This window comes from Haliaeetus leucocephalus, unplaced genomic scaffold (assembly GCF_000737465.1).
Source record: "Haliaeetus leucocephalus isolate CR32 unplaced genomic scaffold, Haliaeetus_leucocephalus-4.0 Scaffold506, whole genome shotgun sequence".
Taxonomy (NCBI): domain Eukaryota; kingdom Metazoa; phylum Chordata; class Aves; order Accipitriformes; family Accipitridae; genus Haliaeetus; species Haliaeetus leucocephalus.
In genome coordinates this window covers 6,589,969-6,610,596 of record NW_010972942.1, presented here as the reverse complement: position 1 = coordinate 6,610,596, position 20,628 = coordinate 6,589,969, and the positions used below count along the sequence as shown (strand labels likewise).

The 20,628-nt window shown below is 37.7% G+C and overlaps 1 protein-coding gene across 2 annotated transcripts in view; it reads right to left on the bottom strand.

The window, feature by feature from the left end:
* Positions 1–4,211: 4,211 nt before the first annotated feature.
* TRAM1 (translocation associated membrane protein 1) overlaps positions 4,212–20,628 on the bottom strand; it is a 16,850-nt gene continuing 433 nt past the window's right edge. Inside the window, exons 1-11 of one of the 2 annotated variants that reach the window (XM_010575895.1) lie at positions 20,096–20,410; positions 18,086–18,149; positions 17,361–17,482; positions 17,042–17,158; positions 16,111–16,169; positions 15,628–15,712; positions 11,858–11,928; positions 11,664–11,768; positions 10,919–11,062; positions 9,752–9,912; positions 4,212–6,521 (exon numbers count right to left, since the gene is read on the bottom strand). In XM_010575895.1, the coding sequence (XP_010574197.1) occupies positions 6,448–6,521; positions 9,752–9,912; positions 10,919–11,062; positions 11,664–11,768; positions 11,858–11,928; positions 15,628–15,712; positions 16,111–16,169; positions 17,042–17,158; positions 17,361–17,482; positions 18,086–18,149; positions 20,096–20,143 (1,050 nt within the window). In that variant the 5' untranslated portion in view covers positions 20,144–20,410 and the 3' untranslated portion in view covers positions 4,212–6,447. Of the gene's footprint in view, positions 6,522–9,751; positions 9,913–10,918; positions 11,063–11,663; positions 11,769–11,857; positions 11,929–15,627; positions 15,713–16,110; positions 16,170–17,041; positions 17,159–17,360; positions 17,483–18,085; positions 18,150–20,095; positions 20,411–20,628 lie in introns of those variants that run through there. The other variant, XM_010575894.1, reaches the window with a different exon arrangement.

Here is a 20,628-nt window from a genome sequence, read left to right as displayed (position 1 = left end):
GGCATTGCTCTTCAGTGTAAGATTTCCTGGCTCTGTGTTTACTGGTTCAAGTGAATATCCCCAAACAAAACATTGTATTTGTCTTTAACCAGTATCTCCTGCTAGTGATGCTGCTGGACTGTAAGCAAGGCCAGATGCAATTTACATGCCTCCATTTTTGTAACAGACTATTCAAGCACAGTTTTAATTTGATGCTCTTTATTATGATATCCAGGAAAACAATAACAAAGTGATTGCTTATTACAGCTTCCACAGACTGGGGCTCCAGGCCTAATTGTCCTGGGTACACGCACGCGCGCGCACACACACACACACACACAGAGAAGACAACCCTTGCCACAAAGAACTTACAATCTAAATAAAGAAAACAAAGATTATGATTAATCAAGAAACAAACAGGAGGAATCACCTGTGTGAGAATACAGGATAGTCTTGAACTCCAGACTAGAAGTCAAGCCATGAGTTGAAATTCCTACCCCGTTACAGTATTCTTATCTCCATGGGCTGAATTTTCATCTGTTAATCGCAACGCAAGATACATTTTTCAACATTTATAACCGACATAAGGAGACACAAAGCTGAAGTTCTAGACCATAATTTGTCAAGTTGTATACAGCAAAACTACAGTCTAGAGATTCAGATATCTTAAGTGCCCAGTTTCCTAAATGAGAAAGGCAGTAATAGTGAACTGCAATATGGAAAACAAAACCATCCAGGAACACAAATTTCTGCTAAACCAGTCAACACTTACATTTTTTCACTTCAGTATATCAAATCGCCTAACATGCTTGCATTTGGAATGAAGAAGTGACAACTGAGTTGTGCTGCATGACAATGCCTGACCTTTAATGTTAACCACAATAAATAAGGAAAGCATGAATACTGAAAAAGCTATCAAATTATAAAGCTACACTTCAGCTGTTCTGATTCTGCAAAAAGTTTCAAACACAAAAAAAGAAAAAGGAGTTGTCATTTCTGGCACTTGCATCACAGATTTACCATTCTTGAGTCAGATAAAAGTAAAGTATTTGCAGAAACCTAAAATAAAAGTGACAGGAAGCACAGAAAGAGATCAAGAGCACGTGTATTGGATTCAAAACTAGGTAGCATGTTTTATTTTTTTTAAACCTGAAATAAGAGTTGTTGCCTTTTGTCTTGTCAACATCAAAAGAACTTCTCTAAAAGGCAGAAAGAAGCCATTGCAGCTGCAGCCCAGCACTCCTCATCAATCATTCACAGAAGGGGAACGGATGGTTGTAGATGCTAATAGCAGTTCCATTTCACCGACAGAAAGGCACCTGCTCTCTGGATGTGAGCTATATCCAAACACTACATTGCAATAAGAGTTGTATCGTAATGTATTCATCCTAGAGTTTCAGCTCCCATTAAGTGGATTCTGATGACACTTGGCATATGGATGCACTTACTTCTTGCACGTCTGATCCAGAAACACTCCAACACTACTTCTATTTTAGTTCTGAAGAGCATGCCAAATTCCTTAATGTGTACAGAACTAGGCTTATCAGATCCTGAACTGAGTAGTTTGGGGAGCAATGAGAAGATGGGATAACCATCAGACACCCACCACAACAACCTACAGTATAAAAAAAAAAAAACCAAACAAAAACCAAGCATAGGCTAATCAGTGCTCTAAAGATAATCCACAACTAACAACATGAGAAATTCAGATATGATGAACAGATGATAACCAATGTCAGTCCTTTGAAGAGTCTTATTCTTTTTAAAGGATCTCCTAAATTTTCCCCAAGACTTAATTTTGTAGGACATTCTTACACTCTGCACAAAAAGTAACCCAAGTATTTGCATACCAAGATGACTATTACTACAGCCTCCAGGCATTAAACCACAGTCCCCTGGAACGCAGTATCTCTGCATGCAGGCTCTCATCGGCCTGTAAACGTTACAAATACCACGACCATCTCTACTTCGTGTTCAAGCGCCTTCAATGCTGACATTTTCCACAGAGAACAATTAGAACAGCAATGACCAACACTGCATAGGGAGCCTATTGAAGCTGCCAGTCTCCATCTTCTACAACACAGGCCCAAAGGGCTGAGTCACAAATGGAACCAAACCCAAGTATGACCTAGCCATCAGCTGGTGAACTTCCTGAAAACAGAAAAACAAAATAAGAGACACCAAGCAACCCTCTCCTCCACGTACCGAGACAGGCATACAGTGCAATTCTTACAAAACTCTCTGGAAGACCTACTTCAGTGCATAAAGGGGTTGTGTGGAAAAAAAAAAAGCCACACCAAAAAAGCCGTAGTTTCTTGGCTGTTAAGGAAAGTAATCTTGGTTTTTTGATCCAAGAGAAACTACATTTTCAGAATTCCTATTTCTACAACATCAGTATCATCTTGCACTGCTTGGAAACCCCAAAACTATGACAGATAAAAGGCATCTCAGTACAGTAAAGCACATTCAGTATTTCCCCTTCCCCAACAATATCTGACAAGAATCCACTAACACTTAAACAGTTTGGCATGTAGAAGCTATCAGAGAGACCAGCTCCCTTCTGGTATTGATGACTGGAAGCCCTTCAGTGGTCTCCCAGCTCATACTGTAATCTAGTGTAATTTTCAACCAAATGTGCAGTTGAAAGGGGTAGCTGCCTTAGAGCTTAATTCACCTTTTCCCCTCCATCTTTTCTTCTCACTTATACACAAATGCTCATGTACCTCCAGGATTACTCTTGGGCAAGTAATCCAGCAGAAAAACAAGTAATCAAACAAGCCAGTTTTCAGATGCACCAGCTCCCTGATCTAGCTCACCATGCAACCAAGAAGGCTTGTGCTAGACAATGCAAGGGACAGAACCCCAATTTTGGCAGCAACCTACATTACTTTCAGCTTAGCATGACCATAAACATGCTCTCTTCCCTTTAATATCAAGTCTTTCCCCCAACAAAATCACCTCAAGTGCAGTTAGTCAGAAATCTGCAAGGAACAAAAGGACTGCAGATGTCTATTAACCCCTCTAACAGACGTCCGATGACTTGTACCAAAGCACCACACTGCTTATTACAATTCTGGGTAATGTAACTCCATAAACACAACTAAAAATTTCATGAAAAAAGTATTTAGAAAAATATCAAATGCTTACCAGTAACTACTGATTTTTCTGAATGCGTTATCCCAACATATTCATTTACTTTCAGCATATTCTCGTGTCAGCAGAAATAGCCTATGCATTTTCTCTGCACAGCAAATCCCTTGATCATTCCTAAGTTTTGGCCTGGCATCACCCAAAAAGCAGTATTTCCAAAGAGCCACAGTCATGAGTAATTCACGCAGCAGAAATCAATCTTTGCAACTAGTCAAAAGGAGAAAGTGTCCAGATAAAAACAAAAACTCTGAAAATTAATTTCAGCTGCTCTGCATTCCTTGTTTGTACTTTAAAGTTACATATAATTACTTAGTAAAATACTGGTTTTGATAGTAGATTCTGGCACATAAACCAAACATAGATGGGGGGGAGGGAGAAAGGCTTGAAATCATCTGTACAAGTCTTGAAAAGTTCTGACAGGATGGGGCAGGGAAGAGGGGTTTTAAGAAAACAAACAAACCAACCCAACAAACCTTACCCACAGTCTGTATGAATTACTCAATTCGAATCCATCTACACAGACAAAGCCTTCTCTTTGTGGGACCTGGTAACTGACCAGGATAAATTACTACAGCCTAAGCAAAAATTATTTTATTAGGCATAGGAATACAGCAATGAGCTCTTCAGTCATTTCCATTTCTGATTTTCCTGCTTCCATAATTAAGAAAACACGACTAGACAACTAATCTTCTTCCAGCTTACTGAATCCCAGATTACAAACAAAGAGCCAAAATGCAGCAACATTTGAACATCAGTTTTAAGCAATTCAAAAGTTATCCAGGCAAACAATAATCTTATGCCAAAACAAGTAATATCAAACTGGAAATAGAAGTCTCAAAATCTTCTAAATTCATGGGGGTTTCCACCCCAAGGCAGAAAAATAACAAATTACTGCTTTTGCCTCATTCAAAATGATAAATATGTATTTTTACTTATGACACAAGAAACAAAAGATACTGGCTTCCAATACTCTATCCAGATTCTAGAACAATTGAAATTATTCTGTTACTTGGCAGAAAGCAACAACTCCTATAAGGCAAGGATGAAGATCAAGCCATTGTGAAAACAAAAGTGCTTTTAAAAAAAGTCCAAAGGCGAAGAATGTCCATAAGGCCAAAAGGGGACAAAAAGCAATGTTAGTTTCTTTACTGACATTAGCAAGCAAGAATATACTCTTCTGAAGTTTTTGGAAGTGAACCTGAAGTTTACATTTCAAGACTACTGCACCAAAGAATGAGGTTTACAAGAAAGTGTTTGCCTTGGGGAACAACTATTACAATCCTCAGACTCCTGTAAGTCTTAAAGATCTCAAGAAGTACCTTAAATGTTCCCTTCATAATTTGTTCCTCCACCCCTTATGATCTTGACAGCCCCAGTACAACCAGGTATCACAAACAAACTGATTTAGAGTCAAAGTACCAAACTAGAAACTTCAAAAATTTGTCCCTTTTGGCTTAAGGTACAACTTGAGAGCAAGGCACACAGAATCTGTGAAGGTCTTTCTAGAAACATCAGACGTGAAACATGATTTTGTGCAGCGAGTATTCGATGTATGCAATTCCCTCAAAATTTCTGAGTTCCAATTTTCCAGTTTCATGGTCAGATCAGATAGATTCACAGTTTCACCACTTGAGTTTTATTCCTTCAAATCAAGACACGGTATAGCTACTTCCACTGAAGCAGACTGGGCATATTACAGGGTGTGCTGCCCCAGAGTACTCAAAAGTCAAGCACGTTCAAGTTTGTCAAGTCCACTTCAGGAGCTGTGAAGCAAGTACAGGAACTGTGACTGAAATTAGCTGAAACATATAATAAATTATACTGCAATAACTCTAAATAGCACTAAACGATTGAAGAATGGATAGTTACTTGTAGTCAAGATTTTGTACTAGAAACGTTTATTCTGTATAGTAAGCAACTAAACTGTAGAAGATACAGAATGCAGATTTATTATTTTGTTGGGTATAAACTCAACTATAATAACAGGTTTTCATTAAAACTATTTTATTTATCAGCTTGATTGCTCATAATTACTCCTCTCAATCAATAAGCAGTCCAATACTTGAGTTAACTTGAAAGACTAATTTAGCAATTTCTTCTTAAGACTGAATTAAATCTCTAACTCATTCTCTCAAGTGAAATGGCTTGAATTATACCCGTTACAAAAGGGTACAGAGGAAACATTAACTGCATATTAAACTGGAAAATTAACTGGACAAAGCTTCACATTTAATACAATTATGAAAGACAGATAACGGAAAAAATCTTAAATTAAGATTTTTCCAGTTGTGGCAAAGGGCACAATAAATCAATTTTAAGAAGTTGTAGCTTTAAATATTTTTTCATAAAAATATATATAGGAGAAATCAAACTATTTCCTAACAGAGGTGAAACAAAGCAAAACAGTTAAAGGAATGTTTCTCATAACTTGATCCACTTATCTAACAAATTCCCTCTTCACGGAGCATTAATGCCTCCTAAAACAATCACAACAACACATTTTAAGAACCTCCACCCTCTAAAATCAGACAGATAAATTTTCAAAGGTCCAATGCACACTAATTCGCCAAGAAACATACACTTTAAAAGCACAGACAGGAGTTAACAGTGCTACTCAAATCAACTCTTCCTATGACCATACACGCTCCCTTCTAATTTTCAAGTGCTAAAGCTACATCTCAAGAAGGTTTTTTGTTCCTTGTAAGAGATTTCTAACCAACAAACAATAAGACTCTGCAACATTTCCAATTAGTTCAGTTTTGTTTTAATGATATGGGGCAATTCTTAGAGCAGACATTGTGTAGCTAATAACTACAAAATAAAGAGGTTTATTGGTGTGGCCTCACAATCCCAATTTGAACTGTAAATTTGAATCAAGGTAATTAACTGAAAAGCCAGAGTATCTGAAAATGCATACTAAGTTTTTACTTCAATTTTGCAAGACTTCTTGAAGAACTTGGAAAAAGTAAAGTTGGTAGAACAGTATATATCACCAAGATTACAAAAACTGGAAAGAAATAATACATTGCAACAGTGATCCTCAGTAAGTGAGGTTATTTCATCACAATAAATGTTTAAAAAAGTGTCAATGTTATTTAAAAAGTGTTGTATCTCCCCCCCGCCCAAGTATTTGAAGACAGATAAACCTTTTTCCTAGTCAAAATGGCTTTTAAAAAAAGTTTGTCAAAACAACAGCAATAATCAAAAACCATTAACTGTATTTTCTTTAATCCACAACATCTCTAGTGCTGAAGGGCCATCCATGTAAAAAGCAGATTCTTTGGGGACATTAGTCAATTAACTTAATAAAACCCAGTTTTACGAGGATTTATCCTTCCTGCTACGAGGCGAGTCTGCTCCATTTGAGGTCACTGTTCCATTTATTCCATTTTCTAGAAAAAAGAAGAAAACATTTTTCAAACACAATGAGATGCTTTATATTTTATTACATTTTTGTAGGTCCTATACAAACAGTCTTTTAACTTCTTTTCTGATGCATATTCTTTGTTAAACCTCATAATTATCATTCATAATGCAACAGTATAATGAAGTTTTTACAAAGTGCAAAATTTAAAGTTTGCTATGATAAAGTCCAGTTTCCTAACATGGCCAGACCCTGAAATGTGTGCATTATATACATCTACACTGAAAATCAGACCAGCTATCATATTTAGAAGATACTATCTTAAAAAGTAAATACTCAACCTGTAGATGAGACTGCCCTGTGAAATTCTGGAGATACACAGTACATACACAATTCCCTGGTACAGGTCTTTATTGTTTGTCCCACCTATTTAATATTTTAATTCTTGCTAAAATTACACTCCTTCACTTACCTTTACAAGCTTTTCATATATATAGGAAACTTTTATATACACATACATTTTTAAGTATATACTTTAAGATACAGAGTTCACTTATGTTCTGATGAAGATATTTACATAGATAAAATGGACAGCAGTAAAACACTAGTTAGATTTGAGATGAGTATGTGTAAATGGAAAGAGTTCAAGCACAAGACCAGGCTCCAATCTAAGAATACAAAGCAAGAACATGTTACCAGCTGCAATTCTCTACTTCTATCCCACTTCTGGGCCAACTTAAAGGTCTCAAGACTTTTAATCTGTACAGGTACCACAGTAACTATTTGATAGCAAAAGTTTGCCCTAGAACAATGACCCACAATCTATGGATTTATAATGCACACAATTTACAGTAAAATGGAGCAGCATGATACCACTGTGAATTAGAAGTATCCCCTTTATTCAGTGTCACCACAACACAAGGAAGCAGAGATGCTGCCTGACAATAACCATATTTATAAAACAGATTGAAGAGCAGAGTGTACAGCCAGCTAGAATGCTTGCTGCTTAACATCTCTCCTCTGACGTACAGTATCATTCTGACTTAAAGCAATCATTGTGGGTTTTTTGTACCAATAACTGGTTAAATTAATGTTTTCCATCTGCAGATCACCACAGTGTGGCCAATCCACAAAAACAACTGTTGATCTCCCTCTCTCCGCCACTATACCCAAATATGCTCCCATTTATGCAAACAAACAACTAAAAGAAAAGAAAAATCAGAAACACACATGAGGAGGAGACCAGACACAGGCCCAATTAGTCACACAAGAACAGTCAAAGTCTATCCAACATATTTGGTTGTAAATGACACCACCGTTTTAAGCCCACATAAGGTGGTCTTTGGATACTTTTCAAAAACTTTGTATTATTCTTAAATCAAGAAGCTTACAAACAATGAGCTAGATCCAAGCCAGCTAACTGCAATTGTATTTTCTTAAACAGTTAAGTCAAAACAAATATAAGTCAAACAAAGAACAAGAATCAGCCTGTGCCTGGGCACCCCACCTACATCACCAGTAGGATTTTTCTACTGCCATTTCTTGCTTTTGGCATAATCTAGAAGTAACACATTTTATTGTACCCTCACTCCCCCAAATCCATCCAACCATAAAAAAAAGAAATAAAAGAAAAGAAAAGAAAGACTGTTTTCAACAGTTTAATTGCATGTATTACTCTTTCAAATACACTATCTTGCTGCATCCTGTGCAAGTGTTCTAAACAGATAACATTACAGGAATCTTCAAAACAGAAGAATCTGAAATGACACTAACCTTTCAGATTTCACAGTTCTTTTCTTTCCATTTAAAATAAGGTGTAAAATTCTCCAGCCTAACACAGGCATAGCTCAATTATTTTGTGAATTAAACCACAATTCCAATTAACTGACTTTTTCACCATTCGCTTACTACTTGCAAGTCTCCATTGAAGTTGGGTAAAACCCAGCAAATTTACCAAATTACATGAATGAAATAGTTTAAGTTAAAGTTAAACAGCTACTACATTTTTGACTCAGAGATTAAAATGCCATTTAAGTTTATGCTTTAAAAATATCTGTCATAGAAGATTTAAATTAATTCCACAAAAACCATAGTAAGACACAATGAACATGAAGCTCTGATTAAGTAGGACACCTACATAGGAAACTACCTTCACTCAATTTTAAAAAGTCCAACTGGATTTTCTGACAAAAACAAAAAACCCAAACATCACACAAAAGCCAAGTTGTGACAATTACAAATCATCAAAAGGGAGTACAGAAATACTCCCAACCCCATGATTTTAATAAAAAGAGAAACTTGGAAAAAAACCCCAAACCCACTGAATTGATCTCTGACCACAAATCTCAGTTCTCGGTGCAAATGGTCTTCACACATTATGTTCAATATATCAAGAAGTGGAACAGGTTGGCAATACATGACTGATAGCAAAGGATCATGCTGAAATAAGGTTTTGAAAGGACTTAAGCAGTTTCAAAAAAGTGCAGAAGTTACTCAAGCTAGCAAATGAATTGACAGAAGTTTAACTGTTGGTACAACAGAAATACTGAAGTGTGGGGATTTTTTTTTTTTTTTTTTAAATGGAGGACATGATTTTCCTTGGAGGAAAAAGCATTCAGTACATGCCCTTTCCATAAAAAGAGTGTGACATAATCAGTAAGTCAAACCTGGAGTCATTAGTTCATTTCCAAATGCTACATGGGTTTAGAGTAATAAGTAGTTATTATCTCCCCTTAAGAGAAGTATCAAAATTCTACTTTTAGTAACAACAGTCCAACATAAGCCTATTTACTGGATGGATCATCAAACCGTCTCCTTGCCCTAAAACCTCAGAATTTAGTGCCAATGAAAAACAATCTTGAAATTCATTGCAAGGAGAATTTAGAAGTAATTGATTATAACAGATCTAAAAGTGTGTCTGTTCCCTATATACAAGGCAACAAAACATAAGCATGACACATTTTGCTCAAGTAATAAAATTAAACATAATAAAAACCTCATGTTGCATTAACTAAAGAAATGGTAATTCCTTCATTCAGTCAATCAGAAGAGAAAAACCAAACAACTAATATATAGTGATTTTTTAAAATTAACCCCCCTCCCCCAACAGTATTCACCAATACTGTCTTCTGTAACCAAGTCATCTCACTTGCAAGTTAAACAAAATGTTTCTTTAGCAATTATACTAAAAAAATGGCTCTCCATTACCTGGAGTAGTTTTTGAGAAGTCAAGGTAACAGAAAAACTGAAAATACAAACCTCTTTCTTTTCTGGAGGTCTTTCCTTTAGCTGTTACAAACTTCTTTTTCACTGACTGAGGCTGAGAAGAAGAATGCTCTCTCCACCTCCGAAGCTGGAAATTAATGAACTTCCACATCATAAATGCTTGAGCCATGCAGATGGAAGCCAGCACACTGATTCTATAAACAAAACACAGGAAAAGGTTTATCAGTAAGTTTATCTCATTATTCAAATAGAAAAAGAAAGCAGAACATCACCTCAGATAGTTCTTTGTATGTCATAAACTGCCTTTTTATTCAGGTTCCTCAAACACAACAGTGATTCCTTCTAGAGAAGATGAATTTATAAAAGTTCAGTTTTGTTTGGTGTGTTGTTTTTTTTTTTTTCCTGTGTGTGTGAGACTTCCCCCCCTGCCGCCTCCGAGTAACGTCCATTTTCTAAGCCATGCAAAAGTTAGCTCACACAAGGCAACTGGGCTTAGCACAGCTGAACAAAACTAGATATACAGTGAGAGTGAAGTCTTTGCCCCTCCATCAAAACTGGGAAGTACTAGATTTCTTTCCTGCTTTCTCCTACCTCGGTATTACTCTCAAGGTACCACATATTAACAGCTGAAAATGGTTTAAGAGAGTCTTGCAGTTCCGAGTATCAATTCTGCAGGGTAATGCTGATTTGTCCATGTTTTAATAACTTCCTTTTCTGGATTTAATTCATAAAAAGGCCAGGTGGTTGGCTGAACATTCTGTATCACATAGCAGCGACAGGAGCCATAATAAAGGCAGAGAAAGAGGTAGGAATCTTCAACCAGGACTAAAGATGCTCTGGGCATAACACTTTGACCTCTATAGATAACCTCACTGCAATTATATCTAGAATTCAGTTCACTTACTCTATAACATTTTAAAGTAATCTCTATAATTGGACATCCCTTTTAATTCTGTTTTTTTTTCTGGCAAAACCCCCCAAGTAACCAGTTACAGGTTTCTCAGCCGTAGACTGTAAATTCCTCAATTAATTTCACTGTGCCTTACAAGTTTGTTATAGAAGTTATTCTTACTGATCCCATTGGTTGCATGAAAACACCTAACCATTCAGAATTACTAGCATTAACACCACATCACTTATACAGTGTATTTAACACAGGTTTACAGCTCATGCTTAAGAACCGTTTCAAGTTTACTATACCTAACAGCCAGGATATTAAAGTTTCCAGTACTGAAATTCAGCTGCTGATCTTCTGCTCTTGCCAGTCCAAAGCCAAAAGTGAGGACTGAGAGAATCAAGGTGAGAAGCCTTCCCAAAACAAAAAGAACTGCCCACAGTGAAAATCTACAAAGAAAAACGCCACAAACACTAAGTAAATTTTCTGTTCACAACATAGTACTAACAATGCAAATGGTTACTCTTCATCATGTGAATTAGTATGAAATTTAAGAACTTACCTAAACTCATTATTTTGCACCTATCCTAAACTAGTCTTGTATTTCTAGGACTCAGAGAAGACAAAAAGCAAAAAAAAAAAGCCCTGCCTCACAATCTTTTTTTACAAACCAAAAGTATGTTCTGAAAACTAATTTCAGGTCAAAGGAAAATGTTTTCCATTACTATTAGAACATAAGCATGTTATTAGTTTCTATAGAACTGGCTATATTAGCAACCTATGCTGCTCCTTTCTCTACAAAATTTTTGTAAATATTAGTACATAGTGTAATATTTTATTTCATTTTACACTACTACTAACACTTACTTAAATAGGCGAATAAGGTAAAAAAAATAGGTTTAGAGATACAAATACTAAAACTAGTCTGGAGAACTGTGGCTTCTAAGGAAACACTGTTTGAACTTCCTTGTAATTTTGGTTTCTGGTTAGTTAAATGCACAAGGCTTTGAGACAGAAATCACATGAATTTAAAAGATAAAGACTACTTACCCTTTCTGGTATCTTTCATCACTGAAGTAGAAAAGACGAGATATGTGGAAAAGAAATTCAACGAAGTAATGCAATACCAGAAGAACAAGTCCAAGATGGGTCAGACTATCAAAACAAATAAAACAAATATTCAGACATTTTGTTAGATGTTTAAGACAGAGAACGAAGCCAGCAAAAGTTTACCATTCACTTACTTCAGGAGATATGCTCCAGCAATATGAAAAAGATAAAGTCCAATATAGATGATCTGGCGAAAGATATCTTCCTATTAGGAAGAAAAAAGTAATTATGCATTATACACAGTGTTATACATTATTGCAAACTATTCCATAGTCTTGGAAATTCTTCTTGTTTTATCAGCTACCTTTAACACGGCACTGAATTACTCAGCCTAGATCATCTAATTCCTCACATAACTTAGTGCTTACTTACCACTAATATTCGGTATCTCACACATACGCTGTTGTGAGAAAATGCATCAATCGTCAAAAAGATGCTTTTTAAAAGGGCCTGGTTTTATTTGATATGACTACTGTGAATTTGTAATACCTATTACAATACTTATTTGGTATGTATTACTGTATCATCGGCTAACTTCCTACAGTTCCATGGTGTTTGCTGCCCATCAGATTCTGTCAGATTGCTACAGAAATAAAATAACAGTCTATGAACCAAAATGAAAAGGTTTCCAAGTGTTGACATCTATTTTAAAAATTCAAGATCATCCAAGATTCTGGCACACTGTTGCTGCCAAATACGAAGAATAATGTTATTAACCAGTCATGCTAAGCCACATGGTCACCCTTCCAAGTTAGGTTTTAGCCAGCCCCATTAAATTGAACACTTCATAGAGACAAAATAATGAAGAGGAAGAGACATGAATTGAAGTATAGACACACAGCACATGGAAAGCAGAAGGTGCCATCTGTGATCAGAAGAATCACTAAAGTATGCTAGATCACAATAAAAATCTGTCTTGAAGTGGTATGCAGAGTGCATTCAGTTATGCTTAAGAAACTCCTACTTTTCAGAAAGATTCCCTAAACTTCAAGCAAGGTGATTCAGCTTTATCTTGTATACATGTAATTAAAAAAAAGTCTAAAAAATTAATTTTGTAAGATCTATGCTATGTTATGCAATACTCCATCTCAAAGCCAACAAAAGCACAGGATCAAACACTTGTTGCAACAGCAAACACCACACACATACACAAAGAGCAAGAGAACAGAGAGACACCTACTCTAAATGATCTGAAAGAAAACAAAAAATGAGTTCTTTCAGACAAATTAGAGAATAGTCAGTACAAATGCTCAGTTTCTCCAAGTACTATCAGGACGAGCCTTTTGCACTTTATCTTCAGAACTGAGGTAATGTTTAAAGTCCATACTACCTGCTTAGACAAAACTGTGAAGAGACTGAAGGCCTACTGGAATAATGCAGGTGGAGGTATACACTACTATACAGAAAGCTGAGTTAAGAACCTTTTCTTGTTCACATTAGCAGTACAGACAACTAGACCTGAGTAAAAGAAGCCAGTTCCTTCTCAAGAGAAGGAATAAGGCAGAGAAGGCAAGATGGCAGAGGTTAAACTGTGGTGAAAGAAATATCAACTATGAACTTGCTAAAACAAATGAACTACCATTCTTAAAAAATGCAAAAGTCAGAGGCCAAAATTCCAAGCAGTAACTGACCCAGTGTAACACTGCTATTCAATATACAGCACTTCTGCCACTTGTGGCAGCTTTCTTGATGTTATGTTAAAAAAACCTCCACACTTGGATATGAAGTGAAATTCAAGAGATATCACTAGCACAATATGGGAACACCAGCTGCAGTGTAGCTGCAAAACATCAGTGTTTATACTGTGTCTCATCAGCATGAAAACAAAGCATCTCAACTATTTTCCCAAGCCTCTTCTAGGCTCTTGAACAAAGACCTACAGTTACATAACACATACGTTTCATTTGCTTGAATAAAGCAGAACTTTGGCAGCAGAGACCAGTCTACTCACAGAGTAACAACAGAATCATAGAATGGGTTGGAAGGGACCTTTATAGATCACCTAGTCCAATCCCCCTGCCATGGGCAGGGACATCTTTCACTAGATCAGGTTGCTCAAAGCCACATCCAACCTAGCCTTGAACACTCCCAATGATGGGGCATCCATGGCTTCCCTGGGCAACCTGTTCCAGTGCCTCGCCACCCTCATCAAAGAATTTCTTCCCATCTAATCTAAATCTACCCTCTTTCAGATTAGAGTCACTGCCCCTTGTCCTGCCACTACAGGCCCTGAGAAAAAGCCTTTCTCCCTCTTTCTTATAAGCTACCTTCAAATACTGAGAAGCAGCAATAAGGTCTTCCCAAAGCCTTCTTTTCTGCAGGCTGAAAAACCCCAACTCTTTCAGCCTGTCTTCATAGGAGGGGTGTTCCAGCCCTCTGATCATTTTTGTGGCCCTCCTCTGGACCCACTCCAACAGATCCATACCTTTCTTGTGCTGGGGACTCCAGAGCTGGATTCAGTACTCCAGGTGGGGTCTCACCAGCGCAGAGTAGGGGGGCAAAATCACCTCCCTCAACCTGCTGGCCACACTTCTTTTGATGCGGCCCAGGACACAGTTGGCTTTCTGGGCTGTGAGCCCACATTGCTGGCTCATGTCCAATTTTTCATTCTCCAGTACCCACAAGTACTTCTCTGCAGGGTTGCTCTCAACCCCTTCAATCCCCAGCCTGTACTGATGTTGGGGATGCCCATGACCCAGGTGCAGGACCTTGCACCTGGCCTTGTAGAACTTCATGAGGTTCACAAAGGTCCAGCCCTCAAGCCTGTCAGGATCCCTCTGGACTGCATCCCTTTCCTCAAGCAAATCAATTGCACCACTCAGCTTGGTGTCATCTGCAAACTTGCTGAGGGTGTACTCAATTCCACTGTGTATGTCATTGATGAAGCTATTAAATAGAATTGGTCCCAGTACAGACCCTTGAAGAACACCACTTGCTACTGGTTTCCACTTGGATGTTGGGGCACTGACTTTAACTCTTTGGAAGCAGCCATCCAGCCAGTTCCTTATCCATCTAACAGCCCATCCATCAAATTCATCTCTCGAAGTTAGAGGTAAGAATGCTGTGGGGGACCATATCAAAAGCCTTAACAGAAGTTCAGGTAGATGACATTAGTAGCTCTTCCCTCATCCACTGATGCAGTCACTCCACTGTAGAAGGCCACTAAATTAGTCAAGCATGATTTGCCCTTGGTGAAGCCATGAAGAGTTTAAAACAAAAAAGTTTAAGAAGGAAACTGCATATGCAAGATGAGCCTGAGCAAAAACATGCAAAGAGACTACTTAAATTGGTCCAGGAAGGCAAAAAGTGTGCTACAAAAAATCTACAGTAAACTCAGTGTTTTGAGAACCCCAACAGAGGGTTAGGGGGAAAAGGATGGTGTTAAAAATTGAGCACTGAAAGAAATCTCAATACACAACTAACCAGAACTTCTGCTGAGGACAGTAGCATTTAAATCAAATCCCAGAGTTTAATATTCCCTGGATTTATGAAATTATTCACTGCTTATATTCTACACCTGTATGATGATTCATGAAGCAACTGTGATTTCAGTGAGACTATTCAGACTACTAATTACAAGAAACAAAAAAAAAAAAAAAAAGAGTTTGAAAAGAAAATCTCACATTCATTTGTTCAAGGGAAAATTCTTTTAGTAGATGAGAAAAGTGATTTTACTGCAATTAGAAATACAGGATTTAACTGAAAAGGAAAAAAAAAAAAAAATCTATCTTCTCACATGGACATTTGAGCACCCAACATTCCATCAGGAAAAGTGGGTAACACAAGTAAGAACAGGGTAGGAAATCTAGGGCAATACATTACTCTGGAAGTCCAAAAGAAATTCACTATTCCATTGTTCAAGTTGCTTGCTTTAGAGTTCTTTCAATTTACATTTTGAACTTACTTTTTTAGTTTTCTGGAAGTACAATTCTGGAAAAGCATGAAACCAGTATGCCAACTGTAAGATGTAGAAAAACTTCATTTGAAACCTGTACAATACAACAAAAATTGAAGAATATTAGTTTTCATTAATGAACTTAAAACATTTCAGAAGCTTTCTAGTGAACACATTTAATCATTGTCTCTAAAGAAAGAAAAATATGGATCCTTCCTGCCAGCCAACTAAAAAGTAAGATTTTTTTTAAAAACCAATATCATTAAGATAAAGCTTGCAAAAACTTAATTCTTTAAATAACAGACTACAGAGAGAGAAGTATGTGTGCTACAAATTGATAAGAGAATCAAGTTCCTCCATAAATATGAGCAAAAATACAGTAATGACCAATATAGTTTTACAGACTACATATTCTACAGATTGTATGTGACACACCCTAAGTTTAAAACACTCCCTCCTCTTCCCAACAATCCTCTAAGGAAGAGGCCTTACGGAATCAGAGTGTGCGGATAGTCCCTCCACAGAGAGGTTGGATCTGATATATAGTTCTCCTAAAAAAAAACAAACAAAAAAACCAATAAACTCTCAGAGATGTTACTTCCTAGTCAGACATAATGAATGAAGATATATACATACACGTATTTAAGTATATGCGCATGTGTACATACAAACATGCACACATCTATACACACAGGTAAAAGCTGCAGATCAATATATTTCCTTTAAAAAACCCAAACAAACCGCAAAACCAAAAGACAGCTGTATTGGCTTAGAAAAATAAAAAGCAACCAAATAAACCAAGTGCTTATTCAAGATAGAGTGTCCTTATGAGATGGAGGTTATTTCAGCATCACTACAGCCATAAGTCTTCCCTTGTAAACTGCTGATAAACTTTGAGCTTAACTAAGAGAAGGAAAGTTTTTTCAGGAGTCATTATGTTAAGGAGAAAAAAACCCAACCAACCAAAAAAATCATACTCTTCCCCTTTTTTGAAACTAAGCTCATACACATCCAGCCACTAGCAAAGAGTATGTCACCTGAAAGCACACACTTACCTGACCCTACAGCAATCTGTCCATACACCCATTCTCTAAGCTGCCAAAATGCTATGTATGGTGCTTTTAAAACATTTATTTTATGCTAATAAGCCAACACAGAAAACTACAGAAAATGAAGTACCATAATAGAGTTAAAAAGTTTTACCTTATTCGGTTGACAATAAATCAACTCAGACTGAGCAACAGTAACACTACTGGACTTTACAGTCAGTTATGACTACAATCTACACAGAATCCATAAACTTGCCCCCATTTTAATATTAAAACCAGCTAAAACCAGAAAAATAAGCCAAAAACTTATTTAACATCATCATAAATAAGTTCTTGAAATCTCACAATACAAACAGAAGAGAAAAAATACTTACAGAGACAAGAATACTTGTTCCCCAAACACAGGAGAAAAGGTAGAATGCACTAAGTTGCCCAGACTCATTGAACTTGCTATGCTTTGTTTTTGAAAAGTGCATTTTCCTGTTAATTTTCTGAAATGAAAGTCCATTGTTATTTATATGATGTAGTACTTAACATTCACCTGTTAACTGCATTAGAACATCTAAAAGTTTCAATGCATGTTTTAACAGTTAAAAGTAAACTTTTGCATTAAAGCTTTTAAGTTAACAGTCATAAAGTCTAGTTAAAACCTGACAATTTTCTTGATGAAAGGAATTAATGTTTTGTACTTACATCCAGTACGTATTCCTGAATTATAGCATGTATGATTATTGCTACAAGCATGTAAAAGAAAATTGTAGCCAAATCTTTGATGCCATAGTGATAGAGAGAGATTGTTTCTGCAGATTGTTCTTCTAAAAGACAAAGAGAATTAACTGTTAGGCACCAATACAGTTTAATGGCTAATAAGTTTGTTTCTCAAAGTGAAACCTTTCAGACAGAAGTAGTTTGTAGTCAGCTGAACAAATAGAATTCAAATTAAACTGCTATCATGAGCGAGGTCACTAGATTGTTTACAGTCATCTTCTCCATCACATCACAAGCTAAATTTGATTCTGGAAAGATGTACTATAAAAATGAAAACTTAAGTGCACTTAAGAAGCTTACCCAAATGCACTAGAAAGGGAGAATAAAATTATGTTAAACTATCATGTTTAAATTATGTTAAACTATGCTTTGACTAGTAAAGACTGTCACTTGCAAAACCAGAGTAAGAATTAATGTGAACTTATCTACCAGTCAGATGATGTTTTAGCACTAATGATGAATCCAGCAGAACAGAAACATAGTCCCTAACCTAATTAATTAAAACGGAGTTTTACTAAAAATGAAGTCCTTGAAATTTTCTTATTATCTATTCAAACTGACAAATTCATTTACCCTCAGCCTAGAAAGTACAGCATACTAATAATGTCTGAATACACTGCCTCATAACTAACCTCCTGCAAGATACATACCTGTGGCAGGAATGGTAACATTATACTGAAGTGTAACAAAAATGACAGCTGCTTTTGCTGTAATCTGAAAGACAAAAACCAGAAGTGCTATAAGTTCTCACCGAAATAAACTATACTAAACTGAAAACATTTGCCCATAGTTTTAGCATGCTTCCCCAGCACGTTTGTCCCCTCCCATAAAACTGATCAACTTGCCTTATCACACCACTTCATTTGACTTTCCAAAGGCAGAACACATTGCACGATCTCTATAGGTTTGTTTACAGAATACCCAATCTCCTGAATGAAATCTCCTTGAAAATGCTACTTACAAATAGTCTTCTACAACATTAAAATGAAAACACATGCTGCAATTCTTTCTCCTGTTCATACTATATTATTACATTAAGAGAATGTAAAATACCATGTAATCCCTAGACCACGACGCATGCAGCAATGGCTGAGAATAAACTTCATTTAAAACTACTTTTTAATTTGACAAAATTTGAAGGTCAATATCATATTCATAAATCTGTGGGTGATTTGGAAAATGTGGACAGGAAAGGAGAAAAGGCATAAAGAATGGAGAACCATTTCAGGCCAGCTGCATACCAACTCAATACAATTAGCATTCTTTTGACCCTGGGGATCCTTTGGCAAGAAGTGCAAAACAAAAGAAATGAAATTTAGCAGTAGTGGTACTACCCCTTTATGATGGACAGTAAGAAAATGCAGAATGAATGGGGGGGGGGGGAAGTTTGTTCTAAAGGCTTATTTTTTGGGGGTGGGGGTGATACTATAAAACCCCCAATAAATAAGCAAATAAAAGGAGCACAAGTTCTTATCTGTCAATAAGCATACATTAATTTTCAGCTTTAACCCATCTCTGTTGAATCCCAACGTGAATCAACGTGTCTTAACAGAGAGGGAAAAATAACCATGCTTTGCAGTATTTATGATCCGATTGTTTCTCACTGCTGTAAAAAACTAGCACCCCGGTTGCATTTATAGGACTGATGAGAAAAAAACCCAACAAACAAACACCCCTTCCCCCCCAAACCAAACTCCTGTTTGAATCTTGGAAGGATATTTTGAGTATCTGAAGATAATGATTAGGTTACTACCAGCATTTATTATCACACACAAGAAATAAGATTTATTTATTTTTAAAACTAGCGCTTTGTAAACAAGCCCTAGATTTTCTAGGGGTCCCTGAATACACAGTGGACTATTCGCTCCATGTAACTCCAGAGAATCGAACTAGTTTGCCTGAATTAGTGAAGTTGCCTAGGGCTCCCTATTCATCAAGGGAGCCTTCAGAGGACAATTCAAAACTAATGAATTCTGAACTGCCCTTTGAAGGCTCTGTCAGCTACTCACAGTCCTAATTCAGTTGCACAAGTCAGGCAGTATAAACACCTTACCAGACCAACATTAACCACAGCAGGTGATTTCCAAGACCAATCAAAGCATTTAAAAAAGCACAACAATCTTCTCAGCCATACCACATCTGTACCAAAGGCGTACAGCCCTTCTACGCTGGGGTAGAAAACACCCTGGATTAAAAAAACTGGAAACAAAAGACTTCAGCACATCCAATCCCTCCAAGATTTCCAACCCTACCAGTAATACTGTAAATACAGTAAGCCAGAAGTAGACATAAAAGGTAATGGTTTAAGTCCATCTATTTAACCTCAGTCCCCAGAAAACCACCATATAAGGACTGTCTTGGTGATTTTTGATAGTAAACCCAAACATAACAGCTTTCTTGGTCTGCCCCGTTTTTCCTTTTCTTATATACATATATTTTTTTTTTTTTTTTCCTCCTAACTCCACTGGCCTTTAGTGCTGAGCAGTGCCAACAGCTGGATAAAGTTATTCTGAAAGCCATCCACATAATAAGAAGGCCCACAACTCTGAACAAATGGCTAAAATACCGAAAGCCAGGAACATTTAGCCAACAAAAATGGAAGCGTCTTACTTTGACGGGACACCACTAAGCACATTTTGGAAGTCACACAGGTAAATGACCTTTCCGGTTCTCTCAGAAGGTAACCGAGAAAAGCCCAAAAGGCACATTTTAGATCATCTGCCTCCAACGTGGGGGCCTAACGAGAGCGCCTGGCCTACAAGCGCGGCCGAGCAGCAGGGCTTTGCCCTCGGCCAGGCCCGAGAGGCCGAAGGGAGAAGCTCCCTCCGGCCGCTGTCAAACCCGGCCCCATCTCCGACCGGGAGAGGAGGAGGCGGCGGCGGGGGCAACGTCGGCGCCAGCCGAGACACCCGGATCGACCCCCTGTGGGCTAACGGCTCCTCACACCGCCGCAGCGCCGGGAGGCGACGCGCGGCCTCGGGCCCCGCGGACGGCGGCGGCGGGGTCCAGCGGGGGGGAAGGGAACCCGCCGTGCGCCCCCGCCGCCCCGAGCGGGGGCTGCAAGTACACGTCACCGCTTGTTTCCCTTCCCCGCCGCGCCGCCTGACGGGAGCCGTAGTGCCGGCGGGGCCCAGCTGGGCCGCGCACACAAAGAGCGGGGGATCGTCTGTCGCGGCTGGGGCTCGCCCGCCCC